Raw genomic sequence first — 18,977 nt, forward strand, 5'->3', positions numbered from 1 at the left:
GCAATAAGAAAGAGCACAGGCAAGGAATAGGGGCAGAGCTGGATTTTTCTTTAAGAAATATTTTATAACCCTCTGAAAAAGCGTAATAGCTTGACGCCACAAAACAAGTAATCTTGAAAAACCTCTTTTGCCTTGTGCCTGGTCAATGTCTTGCCCTTTTACCTTAACACAAATGTCATAATGCCACCAAGTTAAGGATTTTCATAAAAAATAAGTTAACTTGATTAGGTAGGCATATGTATTTTCCATTTAAATGATTCTGCTTTCCAGGCACAAGCCTATGGTCATATAGAAAAATATGGAATAAGGTTGTTGTGTATATTTGTGAAGTGATAAGTATCAAACATCATGAATGCATATATATAGATCATGGTGGCATAAGATGATCTCCAGACAGCTATTTTGGCATAAAAAATTGTTATAAAAAAAAATTGTCATTTTTTGGCATGTTTGTAGCTGAAATGGGAAAAAATTGCTGAATTCTTGTATTATCTGACCTACGCTTTCACAGTGAAGTTACAGGTATGCCAACAAAACATCCCCCATGGTTGCCCCCCTGAATATGTACATAGTTCAATCCACTTAAAATTATATAAAAGCGTTCAATTAGGGAAATGTGATAGTACAACTGTGCTACAATTGAAGAAATCTAAATAGGTGTTTAACGAAGTATAAGGCATAAAACCAATGTATCAGAAAACACACATACAAACAAGATCATTTCTCTTCTAAAATCAGGGAATATTCCATTGGACTCATGGTTATGCCAACCTGTCCATCCATACAAGGTAATGGCAAACCAGGGTTTAAACTGACTTTGAATCTTTGTAGAATTGAGACAAGAAAAATGAAAATCTCAATTCGAGCCATTTTTTCACCAAGGCAGTTACGAGGACCGATTGAAAAATTTAGAATTTTTTCAGACTTTTGAAATGTCCCGTCACTGTCTAGATGTCGTTCAGGGTCAAATGTGTGAGGGTCGTTCCAAACTTTTGGGTCATGATGGGCAGCCCAAATGTTTGCTAGAAACTGGGTATTTTTAGGAATTATGTAGTTCATCAATTTTACATTTTCAGTTGTGCATCGGAAAAGACCTAATGGCACGACTGGGCGAACTCGAAATGTTTCCTCAATGAATGCTTTTGTGTATGGAAGTTTAAGATCAGCTCTTATTTTACCATCAATGCCTACTAAAGACTCAATCTCATTCTGAATTCTCTCTTGCATGTCAGGATATAAAACCAAATATCTGAAAATCCAACTTAGAGACGATGTACTTGTTTCTGTACCGGCAAAAAACAGATCTTGTAATGCATATCTTAGTTGTATCCTTGTAAACGTAGGAGTTCCTTTGTTTGTTTCAATTAGGAACATGTCAATAAAGTCCTTAGGATGACTAGAGTTTAAGGTACAGTAATGTGAATCAATGATACTAAAAAACATTTTGGAGCGCTGTTTTATTTTTTCTAGAATAGCTTTATAAACAGATATCCAGGGGGGAATAAAGCGTAGCCAGGGGGCCAGCAATAACACCCAGTAGAAAACCCCTTTGTCTTTCATTGCATTAACAATATCATACTGGTAATGCTCCATTTCTGCAGTATCATACTGGTCATAAATAGCCATAGAGCGAACAACATTAAATGCAAATTTTCCAAACAAAGTTTTAAGATCAACTGCTTTATCAGCATGGGGCTTTAAAGCAAGACACAGGTTTTCAGATTCCGCTAAAACCCTCTCTTCTAAATTTCTAGTTAGAGATCGTTGGGCAAACTTTCGTTGAACCTTCCAATTTTTGTGCGCATCTGCGTAAATTAAGCCATGTCCGTTTGCAGAAGCTAACTTGCTAAACAATGTCACAGGGCGGTTGATAAACTGATTGCTTTGAACAACAAATGCTTGGTAGATTGCTTCATAGCTGTTAAGTACAACAGCTGAGTTCCATCCCAACTGTACATTAATAACAGGGCCGTACTTTTTGGCCCATTTTTCAAAGCTTTTTTCCACATTTCTTTGTAAAAATGGTAAAATGCCAATAACTGGAAAGCCAAGCGGACCAGGTGGTAAACGTGAAAATAGACGGTGAAATATTTTGTTTAGTATCCAAAGCAGTATCAGGTAGCAGATTACTCTTAACAAAGTGAGATTCAATAGGACTTCAGACAGTTTTTCAGTTATGAGTGAATATGTTATTGCTATCATGATTGATAGAGAAGATTAGCCTATTTTATTACAGCATTACCTACAACCTTAAATCCTGGTTATGAGAAAAAAAAAACATTAAACTGTGTCTGAATATTCGTTTACAAAGGTTAAACTTCAACATTAATTTAATAGTAATAATGATAATGGAAGTATAATTTAAAAAAAGCAATACAATTCAAAATTAGACACCAAAGCTAAAAAGTTGAGTATTCTGATATCATGTTTAAATCAACTTGTTGGGTTTTGAAACACATTTACAAGCTGCATTACAGATCGGTACAAATAAATATACACCTTTTGAAACACTAAACACATTCAGCAGGAGAATTTTTTTCATAAAAATGACTTGGATACATTAGTCAGCTTTTTTAATGTTTATGAACAACATTTAATTTAAAATGGCTAACTACTTACATTTTTATAAATATATAATCATAATAATGTTACTAACAGTGAAAATGCTGCAATATGAAGAACAAATTTAACTATTTTGAAAATTGTTAAATGTTGACCACTGTTTCAACAATTCTATAAATTTATTTGATTTAATTAAACTGACAATACAATTTTAGCTACTTCATTGTGGCCTATTATAGTTCTATCAGATTCAACTACTTCCTTCACTGAATATGGTCTTGTTGCTAAAAATTCATGGATATACCGTCAAAAATGAAAAAAATGAGATTAAAACAAGCTTATTATAGGTGGAGAAATGCAAACGATATTTGTATTTTCAGCAAAGAAAACTTTGCACAAGTTTTGAAAGGCTACTTGAATTGGGAACAAAACACATTTTATCTTATGATCCCCATACACAATACAATATCTTGGGTAAAAATTATTTTGACAAAGGTTTGCAATTTTCAGTAAAACAAACGAAAGAATTTCCTAATCGCAATACTACTAATATTTATGTGGCAGTTAAAAAGAAAAAAACGCTAAACAGACTACTATATATTAAAAAAGGAGGTATTTTTGTAACTGCAAATCAAAACAGTGAAAAAAAGTCCAAAATAAAAAAAAGTTAGAAATAAAGAGAAATAAATTTGTGTAAAAAGTTATTTTTCAGTAGTTAAATAATATATCTCCATTTTCCACAATACAATGTTTTATAGATGGTAAGCTAAAGGTATACATATGTTTACACAGTTTTTACAAAACGTCAGCCAAATGCACTTATCTGAATATAAAATAAAATATCATATTTAATTGGTGAACTGATCTAAGTTAGCCTCAGTTTCTTTTTTGTGTTTTTAATGAATTTCCGTGCTTTTTAGTTTTTTTTTTGACAATAATAAACATAAATAATGGTCACTGCATATCATAAAAATAAATTTAAAAACAGTGGAAACTATTTATCACAGCATAAACAATACCATTCAGGCATTTCATTGGATTGATCAGAGGTCCACTATGGCAAGAGAAAAGCTAATCAAACAACTTAAAAAAAATATTTTAGTGCAGTTTGGTAGATGCAATTTGTAAGGCTACATGATATTACGCGATAATACAAAACTTGGCCCAATAAAATTACTATATCAAATAAAAGGCCATTTAACAAAAAAACATTTCTTCATTTCTCTTCTAAAATTAGAGAATATTCTTTTGGACTTAGTGTCCAGCCCATCTGTCCATCCATACACGGCAAGGACAGATCAGGATTCTGACTAACTTTGAATCTTTGCAAAATTGACACGAGAAAAATGAATATCTCAATTCGAGCTAGTTTTTCTCCAAGGCAGTTACGAGGACCAATTGAAAAGTTGAGAATTTTTTCAGACTTGTGAAATGCCCCATCACTGTCAAGATGCCTTTCAGGGTCAAAGGTATAAGGGTCATTCCAGACCTGTGGATCATGATGGGCAGCCCAAATGTTTGCTATAACCTGTGTATGTTTTGGAATGACATAGTTCATTAATTTTACATTATCAGTTGTGCATCGGAAAACACCCATTGGCACAGCCGGACGGACTCGAAATGTTTCCTCAATAAATGCTCTTGTGTATGGAAGAGTAAGATCCGCTTTTATTTTACCATCGATGCCTACTAAAGACTCAATCTCGTTGTGAATTCTCCCTTGCATTTCAGGATACAAAACCAAATATCTGAAAATCCAACTCAAGAGATGTCATGGAAGTTTCTGTACCAGCAAAAAATAGATCATTCAATGCAAATCTTAGTTGGGTTCTGGTAAATGTTGGGGTTTGTTTGTTTATCTCAATTACAAACATGTCAATGAAATCCCTTGGATAATTGAAATCCAAAGAGGCTTCGTGTGAATCGATGATGCTATAAAACATTTTAGATCTACGATCTCTAATTTGCAGCATTGTTTTACAAGCAGAATTTATTGGTGGAATAAAACGTAGCCAGGGTGCCAGTGATAACAGAAAGTAGAATATTCCTTGTTTTTTCATTGCATTAAGGATGCCATGTTGATAGTGCTCCATTTCTTTACTATCATATTGGTCATTGAAAGCCATAGAGCGAACCACATTGAATGCAGAATTTCCCAATAAGATTCGCAGGTCAACAGCTTTTCCAACATAAGGTTTCAAGGCAAGACAGAAATTTTCAGATTCTTCTAGAATTCTCTCTTCCAAATTCTTAGTTAGTGATCTTTGAACAAACTTTCGTTGAACCTTCCATTTATTGTTGCCTTCTGTAAAAATTAGGCCATGCCCATTTGAGGAAGACAAGTTGTTGAAAAATGTCTTTGGGCGGTTAATAAACTGGTCACTTTTAACAACAAATGCTTGGTGGATAGCTTCATAGCTGTTGAGCACAACAGTTGAGTTCCATCCTAATTGTACATAAATAACAGGGCCATACTTTTTGGCCCATTGCTCAAAACTTTTTTCCATGTTTCTTTGTAAAAATGGTAAAATGCCAATAATAGGCAACCCCAGCGGACCAGGCGGTAAACATGAAAATAGACGTTGGAATATTTTGTTTAAAATCCAAAGCAATATCAGGTAGCAGATGACTGTTGACAAACTAAGATTCAAAAGGACTTCAGATAATTTTGTTGTGATATTTGAGAGTTGTGTTGTTGACATGATTTATTTCAAATGTATTGATTAAATTACAACAGATTGAAGGACTACTTCTAGCTAAAACTTCTGTCAAAATAAAAAAACTTGTTTGTTTAAAGTGTGTCTTGAAATTCGTTTTAACCTAATCAGGAAAAAACTTTACAACAGTTTAATAATATTGATAACAGCGATAAAATTAAAAGCATACATATGTTTGACTTACTTAAAACAAATTTCATTTACCATACACCTGTTAAAATTCACCTTTTTAGTGGCATACATAAATTAAAACAGGTGATATTATAAATTGATGTTGTTGTGGCTTTTTTTGCTCCTTTTTTTAGAACAAAACAAAAATTTAATTTAGTATGGTTGCCTGTTCATATTTAAATATAAGGTAAATCAAATTATATAAGAACGAAAAACAGACAACACATAAAGGTAAATTTTACTGCAATACATATTAGGTTAGGTACACTTTGGAGCATAAAGGCTAGAGGTTTTATTTTATTTTAGCAACAGCAAATTTTTTGTTGGAGGTTTTAGTTATACATTAAAATTATCACAGCCAATACAAAGTGAAGAAACATTCTGCGAAAAAGTCAAACAAATTACAACACAAAATTATTTACAGCTTTGCTTAGTAATGTAGTCAGGGCTTAAATTTCTATGAGTTTAATGTTGTTTGTTAAAGCCAAAAAATCAATTTAATGTTTGTTCAGAATAAAAGCAGCTTAAAAACAAAAATAAGAGTGGATTAAAATATTAGAACATAGGTTGCTATTTTTCAATGAAAACACAAGAAATTTCCAAATAATAATATCTTTGTGGAACTACAAGGCGAACACAATTCAAAAGGTATATATAACAAAACACAAATCCAAGACAGAAGTCTGATTTTATTAAAAATTGTTATTAATAATTCATTAATCTAAATTAAAAGTAATTTATTTAAATTTCAAAATTTTAAATGTATTATTTTCAAGGTAATACTTTTCATGTAAACACCATAAATTTAAAATCAGGTTTGTTTATAAAATAATATAACCCAAGCATCAGAAAATAAATAAACATAAATTAACTACAATGGACTTAAATTTTGAAAAGATAAAGGTTTATTTTATTTGTTTATTGTTTTACATTTTTAGAGAACCAAAAAAAACATTATACACAAATAAAGGCAAAATACAGGAACTAAACGTAGTGCAAATGGTATGTGAAATGAGGTAAAATAGTGAGTTCTATATACATACAATTCAGGCAGTTCATTTCTATTATTTAGAATTTTTCATTTGGCAAGAATATAATTTATTAAATCACTTGAGGGTGCAAATGGCAATACTAAATGCAATTTACTAGCTTTAGGTGGAATTTTAAATGTTAAGTGGTACATCATTATTATACACAATTTCCTGCAATCAAATTAAGGCTAAATGCTTTAAAACCTTTAAATTATAGTCATGACCAAAGAAAACAAGAGACCAAAATGGTTTACAAACCCAACAGCATGTGATTATCAGATAAACTCTCTGAATTATGCCACAGGCCTTGATGTTAACGAATGCTTATCCCTGATACAAAATTGTGCAAATCAACGGTAAAAACGACATATATATTAGCAACAAGTAACAAAACACATATCTTACTCTTGATATACATTGTTATATACAAACTATAATACATCTCATTTTACTGATGACTGAGAAATGCTGTGTATTGATCTAATATATACTTTTCAAGCTGTTTATTAACAATTAAAAAAATCAAAAAAATAATTCAGATACACTACGGCCATACATAAAATTGACCAGCTTAAAGGGAAATTGAAAAGTAAGTCCTCTGAAACCACCAAGATCATTTTGATGTAACAATATTGATCCAACAACTGAATAGGATAAATCAAAAATAGCAAAATGTTTATTTATCTTCTAAAATCAGAGAATATTCTTTTGGGTTCATGGTTATGCCAACCTGTCCTTCCATACACGGCAAGGGCAGATTAGGATTTAAACTGACTTTGTATCTTTGCAAAATTGCAACAAGAAAAATGAAAACTTCCATTCGAGCCATTTTTTCACCAAGGCAGTTACGAGGACCGATTGAAAAGTTTAAAAATTTTTCAGACTTGTGGAATGCCCCGTCACTGTCTAGGTGTCGTTCAGGGTCAAAGGTATGAGGGTCTTTCCAAACTTTTGGGTCGTGATGGGCAGCCCAAATGTTTGGTAGAACCGGAGTATTCTTTGGAATAATGTAGTTCATGAATTTGACCTTTTCTGATGTGCATCGGGCAACACCACATGGCACAGCTGGTCGAATACGGAAGGTTTCCTCAATGAATGCCTTTGTGAACGGTAAATCAAGATCCGCCCTCACTTTACCATCGCTTCCTATTACCGACTCAATCTCATCGTGAATCCTTTCTTGCATCATAGGAAACAATATCAGATAGTTGAATATCCAGCGGAGAGATGTTGTACTTGTTTCTGTACCAGCAGCAAAAAGATCTTGCAAAGCAACTCGCAGCTCAGTCTTGGTAAACATGGGGTTTCCCTTTTTTATCTCGATAACAAACAAGTCGATAAAGTCTTTAGGGTGGTTAACGTTTAATGAAGCTTCATGTGAATCAATGCTGCTATACATCATTTTAGATCGACGGTCTCTAGTTTGAAGAATTGATTTATAACCGTACCTTACTGGAGGAAGAAAACGAAGCCAGGGAGCAAATGTCAACAAAACATAATATATTCCTTTATCCTTCATTACATTAATGATGCCATGCTCATAATGTTGCATTTCAGCGCTGTCGTATTGGTCATAGATAGCCATAGCACGAACCACATTAAATGCAGCATTTCCCAATATGAGTTTCAGGTCAACTGCTTTGCCAGCATGAGGCTTTAGGGCGTTACACAATTTTTCAGATTCTGCTAAAATTCTCTCTTCCAAATGTTTGGCGAGTGATCGTTGGGCAAATTTTCGCTGAGTCTTCCATTTATTGTCCTTGGCGAACATTATGCCGTGGCCATTTACTGAGAGTAAGTTATTGATAAATGAATTTGGGCGGTTTACAAACTGCTCACTTTGTACGACAAATGCTTGGTGGATTGCTTCGTAGCTGTTGAGCACTAGAGTTGAGTTCCATCCCAATTGCACATAAATAACAGGGCCATACTTTTTCCCCCAATTTTCAAAGCTTTTTCCCATGTTTCGTTGCAAAAATGGTAGAACACCAACAAATGGAAACCCAAGTGGACCAGGAGGCAAACGTGAAAATAAACGCTGGAATATTTTGTTCAAAATCCAAAGCAAAATGAGGTAGAATATCATGCTTGACAAAGTAGTGTTCGACAGAACTCCAATAACTTTTTCAGTTATAACTGAATATGTTATCGATGGCATGATATATTGAGCAGATAAACAAACTCAGAAATAAAATTGCAAACCTACAAATCGGTAAAAATAAAATAATATGTTGCAAAATGAGCAGGTATACTTTTTTATAACTCAATAATAGTGCAATGATGTTTACTTTAAAACAACTAATACATGATTGACACATGTAATTTTGTGAAAAAATCCAAAGACATTCAAACAGTAAATTAAAAAATTATTTCTGTCATTTTATAGACTAAAATTGGGTCGCTTGACATTTTTGAACATTATTTGCAAAAAAATGGCATAAATTTCACTGAAAACAGTTAACACAGTGACATATGGTTAGAAATTATTTTTAGGCCCTTTCTAAATAGATTTTTTGATAGATTTTAACTCCACATAAAACATAAATTTTAAAACTATTTAATGACTTTAAATAATATATATAGTTTTTTGAACACTCAGTGGCACCCTACAACTCATAACAAGCTATCTAAACTTAAATAAAATATATTTCTTAACAATTCTATTATTTTTATATTAATAGTCTTCACCATAGTGGCTTTTTACTATCACTGAATAACATCTGGTTTACCCATTTCGCTAAAAAATTAAATATGTTTAACAACAAAAAAGCACAGCATGTTGCTTCCACTGCTAAACAAAGCAGGACAACAACATGATGCGGTTCATTCTATATAAGACAAATAAACAAAACTTCATACCATGGCAAAAAGTCACTGTATGACTCCCTCAAAACTCTTGGTATGACTAAAAGCATGCTGCATGCAGGTTGACTGTTCACGGTGTAATATTCCTGAAAGGAAAAAGATATTGATCAGAAATGTTTACACTTTACTTAAAGTGACCTAACTTTAATAAACATGAACATTAATATTTCAAAAATATTTTTTGATAAAGTCTGGGCAAAATTCATGGTGTAACATCTTAGGAAGTGAAAAAGATATAGATCAGAAATTTTACCACTTTACTTGACCTAAAATTCATAACTATGAATGTTAACATTTTAATAAAATTTTTGATAAAATTTTGATTGCTGGCTAAGTTAGGTCACATTGAGTAAAGTGTGAAAATGTCTGATAAATATATTTTTTATTTCTGGAGATATTACATGGTAAAATTTTCGATAGCCCTTGCATACATCTAGTGGTGGGTTTACCAAAGGTTGATAGCAATAAATTTAATAAAATGTTGATGCAAGACATATTGCTTTTTAAAAGGAACTCATTTTATCACAAAGACCTAAATACACACTATAAAGCAACAATAAGAGTCTGAGTCCAGTCTGCATTTCATAACACTTTTGGCTCAGCAAACCTGGGTAATACTAATGTTGTGTTTTCTGCTGTTTAATAGCATTTTGCACAACACAGATTGTGCAAAAATTACCGCCCTGACATCTATAAACTTAAGTACAGCTATTGCAGACAAAATATTTTGCCTGGTAAAAAGGAACCGATTTTACATTGTTTTTGCAAAAATAATCTACAAAACTTTTAAAAAAAAATTCCACGTTTCATTCGATTCAAAATTCCACGTTTTATTTGATTCGTAGATTAATAGCATCACAAACCTAAGACTAGCAGATAATAAATAGATTGCGGCACCCCTAAACGATTTTCCCATAGGTAATTCACTAGAATGTAAAAATAAACGGAACTGGAACAACACACATCAACTGTACACAACGTAGGAAGTTATAACTGGATAGGTTTATTCCACACTAATTTTACAAAAAAAGTCAGAAGATCTGAGCAAAAATCAGATTCTGAAAGAGTTTGAAATATCTCCCGGCACCCTTGAGCATTAGAAATAGCACCCCAGTATGCCCGACTGGGAACCACTGGTTTAGGCCAATATTTTAAAATTTGGGCGCTCTTTCACTATTGTACGTAAAAATTAATAAAAAAATAATTTTCTTCAAATGTCGAATACCACAACACATATTGTTTGGGTTAGAGAGCGGGTTAGCGTTTGGTTGAGTCAAGTTATTATTAATAATAAACATAATATTACTTGACCCACCCTCACCCAAACTCTAACCCGCACCCTAACCCAAAAAATATGCGTTGTGGTATGCGGTATTATTATTTTTTTTTTGCATAACTTTTTACGTACAATAGTGAAAGAGCGCCAAAATTTGTTATGTCCGTACTGTTTTGTAGTAATATTTAATATTGTAAATTACCGGTCTTAAGCACAAGAAAGTCTTAAAATAAGAGCTGACGACAATGACTTTCAAAAAAGGATTGCACAAATAAGTTGCATTCCCAACTTCCTTATTAAAATTTTGTTGTTTGGCGGCAATTTTTACTTGACATCAATCAGCTGCAGAAAGTAAACAAACAAAACAACGTGAGTCAGATGACTGGCTGCACGGCTGGTATTTAAACTATAGAGTTCTTACTCACTTCACGTTTAGCTGGTTTCGCCTATTCTTGTTATAATCGCACAAGAAAAACGCCTCAAGTCATCGTGTGGTCATAAATATTTAATGAGGACTATTTGGACTACTAAAAGTCTGTGCTGTGCTAAGAAACATTGCTGAAAAGCGGTAACGTCGAACTTAATTTCGCCGTAACATTTATCCTTTTATCTTGTTTTTTACCGTTGTCTGGATTGAAGAAGGGGATACGTCTTGCAGTATCGCGGGACGCAAATTAGGTGTGGACTGAACACTTAGTAACGTGTGTTGTTTCTTTACATTCGAGCTAAATGTTGGATAATCGCAAGTGGTCTAGCGCAAATTGTTTAAATTACGGCGCGCAAAGAAAATCGATAAAAACTTACAGACAGGGCTCCACGATCAAATAATTGAATAACACTAAAATCTATAATTACGTTTTCGACCTAATTGCATGTTTGTTTAGGTTATATATTGCACCAAGCCCCAATCAATCGTCAAGATTTTATAGTACTTTTACGTTAACATACTCGTTAAATGACACATGCAATAAATAAGCAAGTTACTAAAATGCGGCAGGCAGCGGCAGTTACACATTCACCCATACTGCCCACAACATGGCCGCAACGAGACTCTAACTCAGGGGTGTCCAACTCAAACATGCCGGCGTGCCAATTTTTATCTTATAACTTCTTCCCGTGCCAAAGTTACAGTTCTTTTTAATCATAAAAGCGCTTATTTTACCAAAAATAATAACGTTTATTGAAACTTGAAAAAACAACTGTCTAGTAGAAATGCGCATCACTACATCAAAGTGTCTCTCGGTGAGCTGACTTTTGTTTCTTCACACCAAGCTGTATAATATTATGTGAATGCTAGCCTCCACACAGTATAATGTTACTATATCAAAAGTAATTGTTGGTGTCGTGATTGCCGCGATCGTTTTATACTGTGAACAAACAATGGTATATGGTGAACAAACAATGGTATATTGTGAACAAACAAATTCGCTGTACAACAAACTTAGTATTTTCTGACAATTGGCTGAATAACAAATTGAGCTTTTTTGGCAATTGGCTAAATAAAAATTTTTGTATTTTTTGGGGAGGGCTTGCGTGCCATTTTTTATTAGGTCGCGTGCCACATTTGGCACGCGTGCCGCTTGCTGGACACCCCTGCTCTAACTCGAAAGACATTTTATAATAGCCTACACTGCAAAGAACGGTAGGCCCACACGTTTTGGTGGTAAATACCATTTTAGTATTACAGATTTTACAGTCATATTAGGTTTTAGCTCCTATCATGCGCCCCACACACTTCCCAACTACTTTTCCTGCGCATTATTCTAATTATAAATATTCGTTTACGTGACATAGTATAGATACAGAGTAACAGTAGGCTAATATTAATATCTTACAGCCAAAAAAATCTTTATATTTGCCCCTCGACTGACAATAGTACCGGTACCCTATAGTTATGTAGTATTTTTTTGTTCTGCGGGCACATTTCCCCCCGAGTTCTACAGATTCTAAATATTTCTCACAGTTACTTGTTTTGTTTTGTGATGGCAAGTTTTGATTCTATTTCTAACGTAAGTTTTGATTCTATTTTGTTTAAATGTTTGATGCAACGGTTTTTATGTCGCTGGTGGTTTTCTTTAAGCCATGTCTGCGCCTACTAATGTTTAATACCAAAACTCAACATTTATCGTCCTTAATAAGCTCTATTAAAAATATATTTCAAGTGTCAGTGCAGGGCTGCGGAGTCGGATCTGGACTCGCCATTCGAGCCCGGGTCTTGGCTGGGTCGATTTATTTGGCTCGAGTCGGACTCAGTGCTCGAGTAAAATGGAATTGCATAGCAAGGAATAGTTTCCAGGTATGTTATGACACCCCAGTTGGTTGAATTTTGCCTTATTCAAAAACTGCCAAACCAGCCGACATTTTATGTCATAGATTTTGTTTGAAATTACGTCTAATCTAGACTAAAAGTTAAAAACATAGTGAACTTAATACAAACCGGATTTTCTTGATAAATTTTGGTAAAAAATACTTTTAATAAAAAATTAAAAAATTAAAATTCATGAAAGTTAAATTGTAATTGTGGTATATTTCTTGACTGATTCATGTGTTAATCATCGTTTTGCTGTAATTCTTGACGTTACATTTGGTAATTTCCCGCATAAATATTGGCAATTCCCTTATTCAGAATTTCTGTTCTGTCACGCTGCTGTGTAAAATTTTAAAAGTTATTATATTCCAATAGTATCTTAACGAATATGTTGTATAAAACACCTATAAAATCAATTAAACTTTACTTATTAATCGTGTACTATTCAGCGTTCTCTCTGCATTTATGATTTCATACCACTTGGCACTTTATGCATTACGCCTAACAGTGTTGCAAATTGACTTAAGTCGTGATGACTTTGCTTGACATGGTCTTAAAGTCGTTGGGTCAAATGACTTGGGTTAAAATTTATTTTTTTATTTATACAAATGAAGTATAAACTGTCTAACATTTTTGTGTGCGATTCACTAAGCTAGACATAAATTGTCTTAAAAGCATGACGGGTGTGCCACATGCCGACTGGGCCAGGGACAGTTTATAGAAAGTTTTATTTGTGATAATGTAGGCTAACTACTTTTAAAACACTTGGGTGAATGGTATAAGCACCATCTAACTGTTACTTCTCAAGTTTTAGGATTTGTAGAGATGTCAGATACAGAAACTGTGAACCCAACACCTGCAGAAGATGTGGCGACGAAACGTAAACAGGAGGAGCCTGAAGTCGATTCGGCCCCTCTCGTCAAAAAGAAAAAAGCAAGGGTGATGCCATATGAGCACATGTACCTGGACAAGATGCCTTGCACCAATCACTACGAGAAAAGCTACATGCACCGCGACACAATCACCCACATTTCGTGCACTAAAACTGACTTCCTCATTACGGCAAGCTGTGACGGACACATAAAGTTCTGGAAAAAACAAGAGCTCGGCATTGAATTTGTCAAGCACTTTCGGGCACATTTGGGCCCTGTGACGTGCATGTCAACCAGCTACAACGGTGAGCTTATGAGCACCGTGTCAGTAGACAAAGCATTGAAGGTGTTTGACATCGTCAATTTTGACATGATTAATATGATTAACTTGGGATTTACGCCGAGCGTTTCCGAGTGGATTTATTCGCCCGGGAGCCGGATTGCCACCGTGGCTGTTGCTGAGAGAGACAGCAGCAAGATTTATGTCTATGACGGCAGGGGAGGTTCAGAAGCGATGCACGTTATCGAGGGCATACACACAGATGTCGTCATTTGCATGTGCTACAACTCGGTGTACAAAATCGGCGTTTCTGCCGATAAAAAGGGCATGTTGGAGTATTGGGGCGGCCAAGAGCACGACTTTGTGTTTCCGAAAGGTGTGGTTAACTTTAAATTTAAAACCGACACCGACCTTTATGAGTTGATCAAGTGCAACACCTACGCTATGACGATTGCCTTTTCACCTGACGGCAAGTTAATGGCCTGTACCTCGATGGACAGACATGTCAGGGTCTTTCATTTTCTCAGCGGCAAGAAGTCAAGGGTGTTTAAGGAGACCCTGGATGTAGTTGTCGAACTGCAGCAGACCAAGTCGCTGCTTCCCAACATGGAGTTTGGGCGTCGGCTTGCCGCCGAGCGCGAGTTGGAGAAATCCCTTGATAACTTTGCGCTGTGCAATTGCATCTTTGATGAAAGTGGTCAGTTTCTATTGTACGCCACCATGCTGGGTGTGAAGGTGATAAACCTGACGACCAACAGATGTGTTAGGTTTATTGGAAAACCGGAAAATATAAGGTTCCTCAACATCTCCATGTTCCAGGGGTTCGGCGCCAAAACCAAGGCGACGCTAACGGCCGATATGCAAGCTTCGAACAACCCAGGCCTACAAGAAACAATCCTAGACCCCACTTTGTTTGCCACAGGCTTTAAAAAGAACCGCTTCTACCTGTTTTCACGGCGAGACCCCGATGATGCGGTGAACGCAAACACAGACAGGGATATCTTCAACGAAAGGCCAACCAAAGAGGAGGTGATGTCAGCCACACAGACACAAAATGAGAGGAAAACTTCCGAGACTGCAGTGATGCATACCGCAATGGGCGACATCCATTTGAAGCTGTTTGCGACTGAGTGTCCAAAAACTACTGAAAACTTTTGCGTTCACTCCAGGAACGGATATTACAATGGGCACATTTTTCACCGGATTATCAAGGGCTTCATGATTCAGACTGGAGACCCACTGGGTACCGGAACCGGCGGTGAAAGCATTTGGGGCGGAGAATTTGAGGATGAGTTTCACCCTAATCTCCGCCATGACCGACCCTACACGTTAAGTATGGCCAACGCTGGGCCGAACACTAATGGTTCGCAGTTTTTTATAACTGTTGTTCCCACCCCTTGGCTGGACAACAAACATACAGTGTTCGGCAGAGTTACAAAGGGCATGGAAGTGGTTCACAGCATTGCCACTACAAAAGTACACCCTAAAACTGACAAGCCATATGACGACATTACAATTATTAGCATTAGCATAAAATAAAAAAATAAGGCATTATGTTCAATGTTTTGTAATGCCTGTTTCAATGAAGTTTCCTTTTTAAATACTGTTAGAACTTCTATCTGTAAGAAAAACGCTAAGGTATATTTTTTTATCTACCTACTTGTCAGTAACAAAAGTTGTTTAAAATGTGTATATCAAATTCATTCTTTTTCTAGAAATTTGAAATGAAAAAAATAGTAGATCAATTGCATTTTTTGTAGCTCTTTTCTCTCAGAACGCTGGGCTATTTTTATATCTACTTTACTTTGGCAACTGACAAAGTTGTTCAAAATGTGTTTTTTTCTTCCAGTTTTGCTTGTAATTTGCCAAACCGAAACAAATTTTAAATCAATTATTCTTGTGTTTTTTTCTGCTTGTAGCATAGACAAATAGAAATTAGGAACAGAGCTAGGAGTAAAGTAGTCAACAATTGACATGATGCTAGGATAGAGTAAATACAATTGAAAGTTCAAACAGAATGGATTGTGCTGAAGAGCAAGCTGATGAGTTTGAGGCGCTCGCTTCTATCTTTATGGAGGATTTTTCAGACCTAGCAACTGTTCCCGCCTCCTGCATGATAGCAATCAAAGAAGTAGACTCAGATTTTGCAAACACTGTCTTCCAGTTAAAATTCACACTGCCTGGGGATTACCCTGGGACTGTACCTTGCATTCAGTTTCCATTGAGAAGTGGTGCTTTCAAACCTGACCTGAAGCCAAATTTACTTCACTACTTAAAAGAAGTTGCAAGTGATAACCAAGGTCTTCCTTCGATTTTCACGATAACGGAGGCGGCCAAGGATTGGTTAAAAGAAAACTTAAAATCTTATTGTGTCAACACAACTTCTAACTTTGATCCAAAAGTTGAGGAAAAGGGTTCTCAGGCAAGAGAAGAAAGACATATAGAGGCTCAAATTGAAGAAAACGTGAAGGATGAAACGGCGTCCTCGCAGGGCAAATGGGACTTTGTTATCGGCCTGGTTGGAAAGCCGTCGGCTGGAAAAAGCACTTTCTTTAACGCGGCCACGAAAGGCACCAAGGCCAAAGTGGGCGCCCACCCCTTCACAACGATCGACCCCAATTTCGCCCAGGCCTTCTACACCATTCCAGACCCGGGGTCAAAATTGGGCGTGGTTTCGGCGCCTGCTTACGGGAAGCCAAACAACTTGGAGAGATATGTTCCAGTGCTGCTCAAAGACGTTGCCGGTCTCGTACCTGGAGCGTCCGACGGCAAAGGCAGAGGCAATCGCTTCCTTAACGATTTATGCGACGCTGATGTGCTCATACACGTGGTGGACGCCTCTGGGAAGACCGACGCTTTCGGTGAACCGGCGCCCGAGGGTCACGACCCCGGGTATGACGTCACGTGGCTGCTGGACGAGATTCGCGCGTGGATTCACGGCAACTTGGCGCGACGCTGGGAAGCGATCGTAAAGCGTCCAGAACGCCTAGCGGACATGTTTAGCGGCTACCACTGCTCGCCTAAGCTAGTACGGAGCGCTTTTGTCCGCGCTGGACTGTCAACTAGCAATCTGGCGGAAGAACTGCCTTCCTGGGGTGACGATGTGGTTCATAGGCTTGTTTCTGCCTTTGTAGCTGTACGATTTCCGATACTTTTGCTGCTGAACAAGAGCGACGATCCGAGCTCGCGCGAAAACATCGCGAAGCTTTCCGAACGCTTCGCCGACTGGCCGCGAATTTGCGCGAGCGCCCGGGTCGAGTGCGAACTCCAGAAATCGCTCCAAGAAGGCCAGGTTCTCGAAGATTCGCTCGCGAAAAAGCGCGAAGAGCTTTCGGAAAAGTTCGGAGGAACCAACGTCCATCTGGCCTTAAATCGAGCGGTCGAACTGCGCGCGCCGACCTACGCCTTTCCGGTTCACGACCTTTCGACCTTGACCTCGCACGAGCCGCAGCAGAAAGGTCAAAGTTCAGGTAATTACATGCAATGAGCGACAAGGTTGAGCGTAAAAATGTATTGTGTCAAAAAGTGCCCCGGCTGCACAATGAAAATATAACATAAACTAACAGAATATAGTGTATATCAAGAAAAAGTCGAAATGCTGTGCTTGAAAAAACTTCATTACACATCGCTTTTCTTGACTTGAAAGTTCTGTTATTTAGGTACTACATCTCAAGGCAAAATTAACCCTTTCTGAATAAAAAGATTTAAGAAACGCATTTGTTTTTAAACTTATAAAATGTGCTGCATTATTTGCGACATTTTAGCGCTATTACTTGCATTATCCAGCTATTCGCCTCGGCACTAAACGAAGCGACAAACTCGGTCGAAAACTTGCTTTTTTTGCCTTACACTTTTAAAACCGTTTTTGCAAAAACACACATATGCTTGCAAGTGTAATTGAAGAGTTTGCTGCGACGGCCTCGGCGTAAGGAGTCTCAGCAGGCCAACGACTGGGAATGTCTCTGCCTTGCCGTACTTGCATGATTATTTATATTAGATCAATCAATTCCCCTTGAATACACTCACACATAAAAAAAAACATTATTAACGTATTCTCTCGCATCCAACTTAGGCGTTCTGCGTGATTGCCTTGTGCTGAAACCTGGCACCACCGTCCAGCACCTCCACACGCTCATGCGACATCACTACCGACTCGTCACCGGAGACTTTGTGAGGGCGGAGGCGCTCACAGGTCAGAGGGGACAGACACGCATCGTACGCAAGAATGACGTCATCAATAGGGAGAATTGCGTCATCAAGATCATGACGACTAAGCGGAGCTGAGCCGCGAGATGTGTTGTAGTCAATTAGTCGTCACTTCCGTTTAAAAAAGCGAGCAAACACCACAAGTTCGTATTGTAAGGTGTTTTCGTTTGGCTGGTGGTGTGCGTTTTGGTAAAGGTGGAGTGTATTTATTGACCACAGGTTAATTCGTTTGACAGTTTTGGAAAACACTATGATGCGCGATTAGTATTGATAACGGCAATTAGTATCGATAAGGGAAATCTTGATGAAAAATATGCGCTCACAATTCTGATCTGTTAGGATTGTAATTCTACCCTCACTGAAGTATGGATTGTCGGGACCGCTATTTCGATAGCGGTAAACCTTATAGGTTAGATGTGTTCTTCACTCAGAACAAAAACGATAAAAAAGCGTCGTTAGTAGCTGATATTTAAAATTTATTTGGATAGCAACGTTTGCGATATTATTTTTATTTAGTATTCTCTATATTTTAGTATGGTGTGCTAGTAAATGTTTGTTTAGTGTGCAATATTTTCGAAGCACTTTATTTCATATAATCGTGTTGCAATTCAAGCTATCGCGTTCTTTTATAATCTATCTATGTCGTTCCTAGGCTACATTTTTTTTTGCCAATATAAAAATAAAAAATA

At 36.5% G+C, this 18,977-nt stretch overlaps 5 protein-coding genes across 5 annotated transcripts; 2 read left to right on the plus strand and 3 right to left on the minus strand.

The window, feature by feature from the left end:
- Positions 1 to 716: 716 nt before the first annotated feature.
- Positions 717 to 2,290, minus strand: LOC146165004 (cytochrome P450 2D1-like). The gene has a single exon (XM_083382810.1). It carries the CDS (start codon positions 2,200 to 2,202, stop codon positions 718 to 720), a length of 1,485 nt encoding a protein of 494 aa, XP_083238936.1. The 5' UTR covers positions 2,203 to 2,290; the 3' UTR covers position 717.
- Positions 2,291 to 2,298: 8 nt separating this feature from the next.
- Positions 2,299 to 10,390, minus strand: LOC146165005 (cytochrome P450 2C4-like). The gene is made up of 2 exons (XM_083380906.1): positions 7,182 to 10,390; positions 2,299 to 4,288 (listed from the first exon to the last, which is right to left on the minus strand). The coding sequence occupies exons 1-2, from the start codon at positions 8,637 to 8,639 to the stop codon at positions 3,779 to 3,781; spliced, it is 1,968 nt and encodes a 655-aa protein (XP_083237032.1). The 5' UTR covers positions 8,640 to 10,390; the 3' UTR covers positions 2,299 to 3,778.
- LOC146165006 (cytochrome P450 2C50-like) lies at positions 4,153 to 5,322 on the minus strand. Its single transcript, XM_083382812.1, has one exon. The coding sequence runs from the start codon at positions 5,262 to 5,264 to the stop codon at positions 4,290 to 4,292; it is 975 nt and encodes a 324-aa protein (XP_083238938.1). The 5' UTR covers positions 5,265 to 5,322; the 3' UTR covers positions 4,153 to 4,289.
- Positions 10,391 to 13,756: 3,366 nt separating the features above from the next.
- LOC146165007 (peptidylprolyl isomerase domain and WD repeat-containing protein 1-like) lies at positions 13,757 to 15,989 on the plus strand. Its single transcript, XM_083381070.1, has one exon. The coding sequence runs from the start codon at positions 13,873 to 13,875 to the stop codon at positions 15,619 to 15,621; it is 1,749 nt and encodes a 582-aa protein (XP_083237196.1). The 5' UTR covers positions 13,757 to 13,872; the 3' UTR covers positions 15,622 to 15,989.
- A 27-nt stretch (positions 15,990 to 16,016) lies between these two features.
- On the plus strand, positions 16,017 to 18,366 carry LOC146165008 (uncharacterized). Its single transcript, XM_083381071.1, has 2 exons — positions 16,017 to 17,552; positions 18,155 to 18,366. The coding sequence occupies exons 1-2, from the start codon at positions 16,100 to 16,102 to the stop codon at positions 18,364 to 18,366; spliced, it is 1,665 nt and encodes a 554-aa protein (XP_083237197.1). The 5' UTR covers positions 16,017 to 16,099.
- Positions 18,367 to 18,977: the final 611 nt, after the last annotated feature.

This window comes from Ascidiella aspersa, chromosome 2 (genome assembly GCF_963924565.1).
Source record: "Ascidiella aspersa chromosome 2, kaAscAspe10.2, whole genome shotgun sequence".
Taxonomy (NCBI): domain Eukaryota; kingdom Metazoa; phylum Chordata; class Ascidiacea; order Phlebobranchia; family Ascidiidae; genus Ascidiella; species Ascidiella aspersa.

What these genes read in the sequence shown, in the direction of transcription:
- LOC146165007 (XM_083381070.1), top strand. Translation starts at nt 13,873, where the DNA reads ATGCCATATGAGCACATGTACCTGGACAAGATGCCTTGCACCAATCAC.
- LOC146165008 (XM_083381071.1), top strand. Translation starts at nt 16,100, where the DNA reads ATGGATTGTGCTGAAGAGCAAGCTGATGAGTTTGAGGCGCTCGCTTCT. An exon ending in GCAGAAAGGTCAAAGTTCAG is followed by an intron (nt 17,553 to 18,154) that starts GTAATTACATGC and finishes CATCCAACTTAG; the next exon opens with GCGTTCTGCGTGATTGCCTT.
- LOC146165006 (XM_083382812.1), bottom strand. Translation starts at nt 5,264, where the DNA reads ATGTCAACAACACAACTCTCAAATATCACAACAAAATTATCTGAAGTC.
- LOC146165004 (XM_083382810.1), bottom strand. Translation starts at nt 2,202, where the DNA reads ATGATAGCAATAACATATTCACTCATAACTGAAAAACTGTCTGAAGTC.
- LOC146165005 (XM_083380906.1), bottom strand. Translation starts at nt 8,639, where the DNA reads ATGCCATCGATAACATATTCAGTTATAACTGAAAAAGTTATTGGAGTT. An exon ending in CCATGAACCCAAAAGAATAT is followed by an intron (nt 4,289 to 7,181) that starts TCTCTGATTTTA and finishes TTGTATCCTGAA; the next exon opens with ATGCAAGGGAGAATTCACAA.